Raw genomic sequence first — 13,306 nt, forward strand, 5'->3', positions numbered from 1 at the left:
AAACTTCCCTAGCAACAAACAGCTGTCATCCTGGGGGTTTTAAAAGCTATTCCATGAAGTTAAAGCACAGCTGGCTGGCTTTCATTTTATATACCGTTCCAGCAGTAGCACAATTATGTTAATAAACCAATGCCAGCAGGTCACTTGTAGCTGTTTGTTATTCCTCTTCCTCCTTCCTATCCTCATCCTTTCTCAAAAGAGTTTCACCTGTTGATTACTGAACAACATCTGTGGTTTTTCCCTAACTGAGCCTGATGAAAATTACCTAGGCTGTTTTTAATGTAAATTCAGATCCTTTTAAAAAGCTTGGGTACAGGAATTACCACAGCCAATCTAAAAAAAGGAGCAATCTATTGCAGGCAGGGACAGTGGCAACAAGCAGCACAGAACAGATCCTCAGAGGGCTTTCAGAACAATGTATTTTATTAATTTATTATTCCTGTACTGTTGAGTTGCTCATCATTAGAGAATGTAATTCCCTTGTTCCTATTCTATTTAGGATACAAAATATTTGAGGCAGGGATAGCTCTTACTATGACACCATAAGGCCAACTCTGAATACAGGCAGGGCATCTACAGATTATAAATAACTTGTACTTATTATGATGTATGTTGAGCTCCATTTGTAGACTACTACATAAGGATTTCTGTATGGAGCTTAAGGATTACATCCTAAAATCATTAAATCTACACCACTTGTAAAAAATGATAATATTCTGGACATTTTCCAGTTTCATTGACACCTCTTCTGCACAAGTACTTAAAAGAGCTCCTGTCCTACAGAACCTGCCATCTCCAGCAGCAGGCATTGCTGTCTAAGCTAAGCTGAGGATGCAGAAAGTAAGGTTTGTCTACAGTCCCAGTACTGACTTTATTTACTTCATCTGTGCATGGCTCGGTACCCAACACTCCCAACACTTTGGAGGACTGAGTTTTGTTCTCAACTTCTGCCTAAAGTAACTCTTTAAGAAGATTACCTTTAAGATAACCACTTCTCAAAAAAGCCAGCAAATCTATTGCAACTCAAGCCCAGTAACTCCTTCCAAACAACAGATGCTATGCATCATTAGCAAAGTGTATTTTTTCTTTCCCCTCATTTAAAAAAAGCTAGTAGATGCATCCTCCATTAAAAATTTTAGATATTATGTAATTTTAGATTTTTCATGCCATTCCTCAAAAAGCTAACTAATTTTAAATGCACTACAAACATGTGCTTTAAACCAAAATTTTTAGCACTTGGCCTACACTGACATGTCAAGGTTCTGGCTGTTATAAAAATATAAAGCTTACCTGAATCACTTCACTTTTACACCCCTGAAACAAACTTACCTTTAGATTTTCCAGTTAGAAAAGGTAGCCCCAGAAAGTTGCCTCTGCTCTGTTTTTCACTTTGAGATAAAAAGGTTTAGGGATACAAGACTGAAGCGCAGTTAACTACCAAGAGTTAGACACTTAAGTGTCAAACTACAAAGCCTTTGATATCCTTACATACCAAATAAAATTGTTAGTCAAGTCTCTATGCTTAGTTTTGGGACCACTAAAATATGTAAGAAGGGTGAATATATTTAAACCAAAGTAAATTATCTTAATCAGCAAAGCCATCAATTATAGCAACACCTTCCAAATGAAATGCTTGCACTTGGTATAGAAACAGCTGTGTGCATTACCTCAGCAAGCAACTAGAAGGGACCAGTCCATTAACTCACTCCAGCCTATTATTATTGAAAGTTTTATTCACTTGAGCAGGTTACTTTCCTACAACAGTAGTTCACAGAAGCAGATCTGAATCCCACTATGCAATGAAATTTCATGCTCTGGCTGAATTGCCTGAAATTACTTGTGTGACAGGAATGTTCAGTAATGCCACATGAATAATTACAAAACAGGGAAAAAAGTAACTTCAAGCAATCCAGGCAAGGACAAATGTGCTCATTTTTCCCAGCTGCAGCTCAACTTACTGAGCCTCTCAGGACACAGTGCTCTGTTTTCAAACAAAATCAATTAGCATAGGAAAAAAAATCCAAACATGAATCCTCTTTTTACATTTTGAACTAAGCCAGCAGATTAACCACACTGAGACCGGTTACTCTGGCAGCTCAATAAGGAGATCTGAAAGGGAAGAAAACAGTCTCCAGCATGGAGAATAGGAACAGGCAGAGGGAAGCAGCAACATCTTGAGCTAATAGAGCTACAGCTTGAGGTGCTACAGAGACTAAACTAAAATTGATTTCATTTCATGCCCTCCCATGTTTGAAATACAGGCTGACAAGTAATTCTAATGTCTTCTGATAAATGAAGCCTTTTTTAGTCAGAGTTACATTTATTTCTCAATACTGCTGTTATCCTAGTTTCTGTAGAAAGAAAAAAGACCACTTCTATAAGAATAAGATTATCTTTTACTTCATCCACACCTCTGGTTTACACTTACTCCCCTATTCAGGGAATTAACTACTATCATATATTCACGATGTTCACACAACACTCCTCTCAACTCTTAAGAGTTTGAGCACAAGAGCATGTACCATTACATGACCCTTACGTTGTACTGCTGTATTCCCAAACTTAACCAAATCAATTTTAAACAGGCTCACTCCTCAATAACTTTTGCTTTTTTCCTCTACAACACCCATCCCTGCTTCTTCAGAGGATTTCTGCCAGAACCCACTCTCATTCCTCAAACTCCCTTACGGTTCAGCTACACCCTCTCAACAGACCTTTCACAAAACACTTTAGAGGAAAGTTGGTACACAGAGCACTATTTATCTCCTCCTCACATTTTCACGTAAGTATAGTATAGTGTTTTCCATAAGTAGAACACAAGTATTGCCCAGGAAATGCCAGTGACAATATTTTATCTCCCCATGAAATATTTCAGCGAAAGACACGCTTATTCGCTGACCATCTGCTGCTCGTTTGAACCTGTGCTTGGATGTGGGGACTATTTGTTTGCCCACCAGCACCAGCACCTAATTAATTTTTTGTGTGAGGTTGTTTGGGTTTGGTTTTTTGTTTTGTTTACCCATCCCCAGTATTCTCTACATTAAAAGTCTATATTCAGCAAGGACCTTTACAAGCTATTCTGTCTTCTGAGCTGTAAAGAAACAATTTTCCAGTAACCTGCAGACCTCCTCAGTTCCTACTATGTCAGTTTTTCTACCTTTATAAATAATTCAGCCTCCCATTACAATAAGGCTTTTCTATTTTTAAAAATAGTCAAGCAATCAAGGCAATTGCTACATACAGGTGATTACCTCTACACAATGTATGTGAAAGATTAAGTATTCAGTTTGGGCCAGGTCAAAATTCTTGCTAAATAGCCACCTGTGATGAAACCAGGTGAGGTTCAACAAATCACAGGTCATCTACAAAGTTCAAGGTTCCATACTTCATTAAACAGTGCAAGTACTATTTTAACAAGTACAATGAACATCTGGATGTTTCCCAATCCCCTAAGACTGTACTACCAACAAAAAAAGGCTAATTTTTCCCCTTTGTTACTGTGCAGAATAACTTAGTTTAATGATGGCCAAATATAAAGCTAAGTATTTATTTAGATTAAATATATCAATAAAAACAAAGCACAAGTATTCTTGCTTTGTTCTTTTGCCTTTTAAAAAATGACCCTGTTCACAAAGCAACACAGGAATCCAGATCAGTCTACTCTTACACAAACCGAAAGATTACTTCCCCCAAACACTTTTAGAGAAAGCTGCATCCCACATAGATATACGGATCAGCTGAAAAAAAAATTGAAGCAACAAGAGGAAGAAAGTTTCAAATTAAATTGAAAAACAGGTTGAGGTGGTTAACTACCAAACTTCTACAGCCTTCTTAATGCCAAAAGGCTCTTTGAAACACTGACATGGGCAGTGCCCTTCAGAATGAGACTGACTTGAGTGAGTCCAAGCAGCATATACTTGATTTAAGCTTTCATCTCCATAACAGTAAAAAAAAAAAATAAAGGACAAACGTCAAAAAATTTTGTCAGGACCTTTTCTATCTGTGTGCCTATACTCCTATTTTTGTAAAACATACTTATCTCAAGCCAACTGCTGTATCGATACCACTTAAACGCACTCAGCTTGACAGTTCCATCAAACTGAAGAAACAATTTACAGAAATTAAATGTAAGCAAAATTCAAGCATTAAGTCTCAGGGTTATAAAGGCATTGTTTTAAAACACAATGTTAAATCAAACCTGTGTGTACTTAAGACTCTTTTGATAAGAGTAACCTTGAGCCCATGGTTTTCAGGGATTTCACTAATAACCTTGACTAGTGTTCCCATGTTATCCCTATGCAGAAAAACCTGATTACACAACTTGGAATTGCATAATAAACCTAAATATATGCTGTTTACTCACCAAGAATTCGGTAATTTACCTATTCTGGGATAAATGCTTTTAATTAGGAAAGAATTGTGGGAAAAATTGTCAAAGGAAACAAAGCTTTGAGTAAAAGGATAAATAAGACAAATAAAAAGTTGTTTTGGAAAACTGAGCTCATTTGAATACCTGATATGATACAGCAGTATGTCAGGTCAACCGCCTGCAAACTACAAGCAAAATAAGCACAATGTACCTTAGAGAGGGAAAAGACCCCAAGCAGGAAGAAAGGTATAGAAAAAAACAGCTGAGCCACATTTCTAATGCAACACTGGAGCAAACAATCCCTTTTTGTTTTAAAAATGTATGGTGTTATTATAGGGAGGCAATGTAATGTTCAGCAATAAACTTACACCAAAAAAAACCCAAAAAAACCACACTACCACACCTAGTGACAGTGTCCACTCTTCCAAAACAAGTATAATAAAACTCAAAGAAGGATTACAGAAGCCCTACTGAAATGCTATTATTTAAAAACTATGTTTTATCAAAACAAATTTGGATTCAAGTCTGTTAATTCAATCACAGTTTCTTCAGGAAGTACTGTGGCCAGTAAAGAAGTCTACTCCAGAGATAAGTGCAGAAGACAGAAGTTACAGCTTCAGCCCAACTCAGACTGGGTGCAGAAGTACAGGCAACCGCTGCAGCAACTGACAAAATAAATGTTTGTGTTGAGAAGTAAAAGATAAAAACCCCAGAACTTTCTAGTCACCAACATGCCACGCAGAGATCAGACATGGAAAGTTATATACCAGGTAAAATAAAAATCCTTGTTTTCAAACCCACAACCAACAGTCATTTCAAAATTCGCTAGTGAGCACCTAAACTACATTAAAAGTACTTCCTTAACTTCCTTCCCTAAATCTACGGCATTCCTTTAAGCAAGGAAGCTCTGCCTCATTAAACTATATGCCTATGGAAATCAACCCAAGCCACTACTCAACATCACCTCAGTTTTCACCCTGCTCCTGACTTTACAGTACTTGAGGCTAAACTTCTGAAGCATTTCTGGTTAGTTTGTTTAAGGAGAACATAATTTGTCTACCTCAATGTTAGTTTTTAAGGTCACACTTGAGTCTATCAGTCAAACAAATCCATCCCACTGTAACATAACCCACCCCACTGCAGGTGAACATATAATGACATATTTCTTCCTTTACCTGTCTCTGAAATATAAACAACAGGATCCTGCTTTACAGCTTTACCAAGTTTTGAAGTAGCTGCTTTTTTCTCAGGTGGCTTCTTGGATTTTTTCACTGACTGCACCTCCTCTTCTGAATCTGTGTTTTGACCACAACATAAATGTAGATTTCCTCCACATACACATCGGCTTTAAGTAATAGATCACATAAAAGTTAACATGTGTTCACATCTATTCAGCTGAGTGAGAAAAAGACTCCATATTCCTATCACATGGTAGGAAGGTCAGAGCATAGCTTCCCTTTTCAGACACCATATAAATGACTACATGAAAATTTCATCAGAACTCAGTCTCGACAGTGTTTTTGTTTACATGGCAATAAATACTTTGTTATTTATTTCAATAACTGCCATATCTGTACAGCAACCTTTCCAAAATTGAATGCAACCTTCAAAAATACCACAGCAATTTACTTCAAAAAAACCCAAACATCCCCAACAAAACAAACAAACAAACAAACATTTTTAAAGAAACACCCACCAAAAAACCCCAACACCAAACCCACAAAAAATATAACATTATGCTGGTCTGTTCCAATAGGTAGAAACCTATTCCAAAAACTAACTACAGATTTAAAAAAAAAAAAAAAAAAAAAAAAAAATTATATATATATATATATAGTCACAGAGGTGGTACTCTGATTTTTCAGGAAAACACTGGTGAATTACGACTCACATCACCCACCACTCTCCTTGTCCCAATCCCAAAAGCTGTCGAGATGACAGATTTACACTACTGTGGATTATGGATCCCAGCATCCACTTGAATAAATAAACAGAAGACAGTGAAGAAGCAGAGACGACTAACAAGTGTTAGAGAGGGCTAACCTTCAGAGTCTACTTCTTTCCATGACACACACAAATAGATTGCAATTATATCTAATAAAAAGCCAATTGACTTGAGCGCTGACACCCTGCACAAAACCAATAAAACCACCATCAGCAACACCACCAAAAACCCACACAGTTTTCCATCTTGAAGAGCTTAGAGCCCTATTTCTCTTTTTCTCTCCAAACAATATCAGTACTTTAAAGGTAGCAGCAATATATTAATTTTGTACTCCTACTATTCCTTACTGCTGAGCAGGAACTGTTTATAAAATTCAACCCACAAAAAACTTTCAGATGCACAATTTATGCACAATTTATTTAATCAACATTGCATGCAAAAATACAATGGAATATTCAGAAACAATTGTGAACACTACCTGAATCATAGATGATTCTTCTCTTCTTTTTTGTCCGCTTTTGTTTGGAATCATCATCATTGGGTGAATTATTCACCTAAGTGCAACAGTCCATTAGTTCAACCATTAAACAGATCCTCTCAGCTTTTAGTCAGTCATACATTCAAATTTATGAGTTTCAAACAAATTCCAACAGAGATTATTTAATTTCCAATATGACATTTACAAACAGTCTTGTGTTAACTTCTGCGTGGGAGGGGGAAAGATGCAGCATGGAGAAAATAAAGAAGAATTTCCACATTGAAACGATATAGTCAGAATACTTATGTAAGTAGCATGTTACTTCTAAATTGTTATGTTTCACATTAAACATCCCATCCCATTAGAAATTCTTCCACTTTTTAAGTGATTTTAAAAATAGCTTTAGCCATTGGTTTGGGGGGGGGCGGTGTTTGTTTGTTTGTTTTTTGTTTTGGTTTTGTTGTTGCCTTTTTTTTTTTAACAGCTCAGATGATCAACATATAAAGTAGTCTGAAACCAGAACCCAACCTAGTTTTAATCTGTCATTTTAAAGAAATTGGTTGTTGCAGCAGGTTTAGAGAAGTGATCCCAATAAACACAATGTTCATGTTTCCTGCACAGGTGTTAAAGAAAATGGTCAGCAGGCACTACACCACAGACTTTGACTTCATTTTTAAGCATGTCACCTTTATGATACATATACATCTACTGGGCACAAACCTTGGGTTTATTAGACTAAAAACTACATTAGCAAACCTAATTAGAGAACTGTGGCCAATAGTCAGAATAACTTCAAATATATCAGACTGTGCTTACACTAGCACTTAACCCTAACTTCTACCTACCTTTGTCCTACAAGCCAAATTTTTTAAATTACCAATTTTCTTCACCCTCTACAAAGTTTTCCTGCTAGAATTTAATTTTAAGTGGCAGTTCCCTCCCATGCCTATAAAAACAACTGACATATAAACTGTTATTTTAGTATATGAGAAGAACCATGACTTCAAAAAATGCTAGATACATAAACAATCCAGCATCAGAGAAAAGAAACCAAGCACTACATAAACATGAAAAGCAAAACTAACCTTAGTCTCCTTTTCCCTTTTCTTCCCACTTGAGGGTCCTTCACCATTTTTAATTTTTTCACTCTTTATCACAGTCCCACATTCTTGTCGCTTTCCAGGAGGTACAACACCAAAGAATTTTCGGATATCCTAGTAAAAGGGAAAAGAGATTTATGGATTTTTAAATACAGACAGCTCTTCACACTACAAGACAGCAATGCTCTGAAGCTACCTTCTCAGCAGCTCCATTACATTTATTGATTTTGAAATTTTGTTTACAGTTCAGAAAACAAAGCCCAGATAGTTAAAAGTAGCTACTGAGACATCCATACCACCTGACTCTAGTCTTTGAATCATGAAAAAAATTCATTTCTTCCTCAGCTGGGCATCTTCACCAATACATACATGCCAGACAAACTTCCAGCAGCAATGAAATACAATGACAGATGTAGACAATGACAGATTAAGACAGATGTATAATAAAGATTTTTTTTTTCTGAGTAATTATCTCAAACCTAAACCACAGTATTTCTACAGTTAAAATGATTAACACAGCTGTGAAGTAGTGTCCCATGTAGAAAGAAAGAAAAGGACCAGGAGCTTGAAACAGAGAAGTAATGGCACATACTGCATTCTCCACCTTCTCATAAATTTTTAAGACAGTAACTTACACCTCACTAAAAAACTAGCCAGCAAGAAACTTACAAAATTTAAATTAAGAAAAATAACACCAAGATCTATTCTGTTACCTTATTTTAGTACCTGACCACAATATAGCCATAACAAGCTTTTTAAACACATAAAATCAGCTGGAGCTTAAATTTTTAAAAATCACTACTGTACACACAAAATTACAGCTGACTACTCTTTTAAAAATCTAGCAATCCAGTTTTATTAAACAAAATTGAGAAGAGGCACCTGGTTGGTTTCACGAGCTGCAGGGTTAGCAGCCATTTTAGAGAAAGAAAATACCTCCTCCAGTGACCTAAATCACAGACAGCAGGCAAAGGATGGGGCTCAGGACTCCACGGGACACAGCTGAGAGCTATTCCCCATCGTGGAGTTCAGCTGGTACTTCTGCATTAGTACAGGGAACCACAAGTAAAGTGGATTTAGGGTTTAAAATCAATAGAACATGTAATCTGGAAGCATAAACAAAAGATGGGACATGTATAGATTCATTTAGAGCACTTAAAACAATGTTCTAAAATGGGAAATGTTGTTTCCTGTAAAAATTTAGGTTTTTTGTGTTATAAGTGCATATATTAATATGGATTCAGCAAATGGTAGATTGAAAATCATTCTTCCCCAGTGTGACTTCACACTTTTCCATCCATGGAATTCATGCCTTGAAGCATAGATTTTCAACACTCTACCATTTTACATATATTCCTGCAATATAAATGCAGTACTACATAAACTCTGAACTTTTGACTGCCAATATCTACAGCTAATAGGTCTGAAGAGAGCATCTATTTAAAAAGTCTCAAAGTAGATATTTGGACTTAATTACTCAATTATACTCATTATTACTGACTTCTTTTTAAGCTTAAGGTAAGCCTATAGACAAGAGAAAAACAAGTTTCATTAGATCTTTAATGTAGTAAAACAATTTAAATACTTAATACAACACTGCAAAACAAAGTGATTTTAAAGTTCTCTTTTTTTAATAGTTGTTACTTTAAACCTTAAAATATTTGAGGAATTAATTTTAGATCAACAGTAAGGCTCTACTCATTCTACTGTTTTCACTAAAAACTGTTAACTAAGTGAGGTGCTCTGCAAATCGACCTTGCTCTGCCCACCTCTGTGCTACCTAGAAATTGTTACATGAGGGAACATGAATATAACCCAAAATTACAGTCATCAAGCTTGTACACCTTATAAGTGGTAGCAGGGGATACGTATTACATTGGCTAGCCCAGCTTAAAACCACATGTCGGCTTGAATTTCTTTCTAAAGCTTTTCAGCTTCTTCAAAGGCCTCTTAGCAAGATTTATTAACTACTATTTTTCCTCTAACTTGATCTTGAGCTTGGATTCTGGTTCTGGAATCAGTTTTAAAGTGTACATAATTCTGGCAAAAGCTCTGCAGAACCTTTTGGTGTTTTGAAAATAGGCAATAATATTAGAATTCTTTAAGATTTATACAAGGTTTATGAAATGCAAACTTAAAATACACAGTCCTACAAAGGAAGATTGACATCTATGCACAGCCTTCTTCAATATGCTGCTATAAATTCACAAATCTTCTTCAACTATCCTGCTCCTCAGAGGAAAAGGTAACCTTGCTGACATATAACACACTGAATAGAGAATTACTTGGGAGAAAAGTATGCCTTAGGGCAACAATAAAGTTACCTTTTAGTGAAGCTTTTATCCAGGAATCAGGAAACAGATTTTTCATACTTTTTATAAAGACACGCCAGATAAATTATTAATTCATTGCATAACTAATAGCAGAAATCAAGCCACATAAGTATCTATCATACAAGCTTAGATCCCACACAGGACCACTTTCCTCCATCCTGAGCTTATTTAACATACTCTGACTGACCTTCCTATTGATATATTATGCCATCCATACATATATAGAACCACCAGGTGGAAAATCTGCATGTTCACCTTTCATCTATGCTCATTCCAACGAGGAAAGGCTGGAACTCTCAAGTTTCCTTCCAGGACATGCCCCCAAAAACCACAGCAATGTGCCCTGGGTATCCTGGAGTCACTCACCAGCATGGCTGCTCCCTTGCCCACAAGGCTAAAATTAAAATAGGCACAGTTATTTTGGTGTGGCTCCCCAGGGCTGCCTCAGCAGCAGCACCAGCAAGGAGGAACTCTGAGCAGTTCCACCTAGGCAGAGTTGGAACTACAAATATCTGATCACTCTCCCTCAGTTAGGGGAGAACTGATGCACGGCATCTGAAAGGCCTCAGAAGGCTGGCTCCTGCTCAGCTTCCAGCTGTATGGCTGTGCCATCTAGTCCGGGCCTGCTCCAACTACTGCTTCAAATCCTCCATCTTACACTGGAACAGAACACCACAGCAATTAATCATGCCGGGCTGCAAGTTTTCTCTTCAAAGATTTGTATCTGTCTGCTTTATTGGGGAGAGTAACAGAAACTGAAACCCATTTATTAGGTAGTACAAAGACTGGTAACTCAAAGAGTGTTTTTACAAGGCTAAGGTTCAGTAAGGCAGAATATTTCCCAAAGTAACATCATATAATCCAATCTGGACCACAAAACACAAGACAGAAAACTGAACTTCAGCAACGTGGCTCAATGACAGCAGCAGAAAGTAATGCACCTTACTTCAGGTACTGTGTGTGTCTCAATGAGGGCCTTTCATCAAAACAACCATATTTCCAGTCTGTCTATTTCAGTGCAAGTTTTGCTCACATATCAGCTCTGACACTTGGCACTTCCAGAACAGTTGCACTAACTAAAATCAGATTTATACTATCACTTCAGTGAAACCAGCTTGGATAGCTACACTTCATGAACTGTTACTGATAGTGGCAACTGCAGCAGTTTTACAAGCAGTATCACAGTTCTAGGTGCTCCAGCTCCAGCCATGAGCGTCCCTCTCAGCAAGAGGAAACTCAAGAAACCCCTACTCCTGGGCATTCATTCCCTCAGGTGTACCACTGTAGCCTGCTGCTAGTGAACTGGGTCATGGACACTAATCTGGGTGAAAAAATAAATCCCTTCTAATACAAATCAGTTTGTTATGTAACTCTGCACATATCAATTCTGCACAGCTGAGAATATGCTGCAGAATCAAGCTAACAGGGGCTACTTACACTTGGCACTACAGAACAGAAGTTTGCAAGGTATCACTAACACTGACCACTGACACTAATCACTGACTTGCAACACGCTCATGTTGTCGCTGCACCATCACTAACATCACTGTACTTTTGCCTCCATTTCCACAGCTGCAGCAGAGATGGCTGAGCAGCCACTTCAGCACTGAAAAGGGAATGGGATGAGGCAACTTTTATGCTTCTCAAAGTGACTGTCTTCATCCCTTCCAGGACAGGGCCAGACACTGTGAGATGTGTGATATTCAGAAGATCACACAGAGGGAGAATGCCTTTGTTCTGGGAAGGTGGGAAAGGAGGAAGCAAGCCTTCCAAGAAGATCAGTTTTCTAAAAAGGTGATAACAGGGACACAGAAAAGGCAGATTTGACCTCCTACATAAATTTGAAGCCATCAGCCAGCCCCAAACAAGCCATGAAAATATTAGAGTTTAATAGTCCAGGAGTCTTACTGCTGGCAGACTCCTGTCAGTACAGTAGAAGACCCAGATTGTATCATCCACCATTGCAGAGAACCAGGTGTAAGCTTTGAACAAGCTTAATCTCTTTGGAGAGTCCAAAACTAGAGTTGCACCTTAACCTGCAAAATGACATCTGTAGTTAAGCGAGTAAAAGATGTGCACAGAGATTCCATCTGAATAAAAGCAAGCTTATCTGAGCCGGAAATGAAAAGGGGATAACATCTTATGGTGACCGCACAGGTGAGCAGCACGTCGGAAAGCACCGCAACAACTGTACGTTTATATTTAAAATCTCTACATTCTACGGAGGGTTGGATCGTTATCTATAAGCAACTGTCTACTTCCAGACTTTCAAGCTCTTTTCTTCCCCCACCGAGTTGTTTTTCTGCAAATACTGCGCACACCCTCCAGCTCGGCCTCAGAAAGGCCTCGCCTGTGCTCCTGCTGGAATTAAATGAACAGTAACACTCGGGCGCACCGCGTTTACAGAACGTTTGCTCATCCGCATTCCTTCCCCGGACCAGCCCACGGTCCGCGCCCTACTCCCCACCCGCTTTCGGGGAAAGGGAAACTGGAGAGGCTCAGCCGCGTCGCCCCCCGGGCAAGGGCATTTCCTCGGCCAGGGTTGGTGGGCAGCCTCGGCCGCTGCGGGCGGGAGCGCGGCGGGGCGGCCTCTCCGCCGCAGCGGCTCGGGCACCGCGCGGGGCTGCGCGCCCGGGGCCGCACAGGGGCGAGCTCGGCCCGCGCCTCGCGGCCGCCCCGGCCCCGCGGGACCCTGCGCGCCGCCCCCGCCCCGCACAGCCCCCGGCCCGGCGGGGAGCCCCTCACCATGGCGGCGGCGCGGCGCCTGTGCCTGTGCCTAGCGGGACGCTCCGGGCTCCATGCTCCCGCCTTCGCGCCAACTCCCGCGGCCCGGCGCGCGGCGCTGCCGTCACGGCCGCGACGGGCGGGGCTGCGGGGCGGCCGGGGCGTGCCCCGGGCCGGGGCCGGCGCCATGGCGGAGGCTGCGGGGGAGCCCGGGTGCTTCCGGCGCGATCCCGGCCCCGTCGCCGTGGCCGCTGCGCCCGTCCGTGCGGACGGCGTTTAACCGCTGCCGCGGCCTCGGGCGCTGCCCCGGCGGGAACGGGAGCGCTGCAGCAGCGGCTCAGAATGGAGCCCTGTGGG

The 13,306-nt window shown here is 39.8% G+C and overlaps 1 protein-coding gene across 3 annotated transcripts in view; it reads right to left on the reverse strand.

The window, feature by feature from the left end:
• The window catches only part of RFC1 (replication factor C subunit 1), a 33,521-nt gene extending 20,454 nt beyond the window's left edge, over positions 1-13,067 (reverse strand). Inside the window, exons 1-4 of one of the 3 annotated variants that reach the window (XM_040063756.1) lie at positions 8,775-8,908; positions 7,878-8,006; positions 6,793-6,868; positions 5,545-5,664 (exon numbers count right to left, since the gene is read on the reverse strand). In XM_040063756.1, the coding sequence (XP_039919690.1) occupies positions 5,545-5,664; positions 6,793-6,868; positions 7,878-8,006; positions 8,775-8,810 (361 nt within the window). In that variant the 5' untranslated portion in view covers positions 8,811-8,908. Of the gene's footprint in view, positions 1-5,544; positions 5,665-6,792; positions 6,869-7,877; positions 8,007-8,774; positions 8,918-12,970 lie in introns of those variants that run through there. The other 2 variants (XM_040063758.1, XM_040063757.2) reach the window with 2 other exon arrangements.
• Between the last annotated feature and the right edge of the window lie 239 nt (positions 13,068-13,306).

Source organism: Hirundo rustica, chromosome 5, assembly GCF_015227805.2.
Source record: "Hirundo rustica isolate bHirRus1 chromosome 5, bHirRus1.pri.v3, whole genome shotgun sequence".
In the NCBI taxonomy this organism is placed as follows: Eukaryota; Metazoa; Chordata; class Aves; order Passeriformes; family Hirundinidae; genus Hirundo; species Hirundo rustica.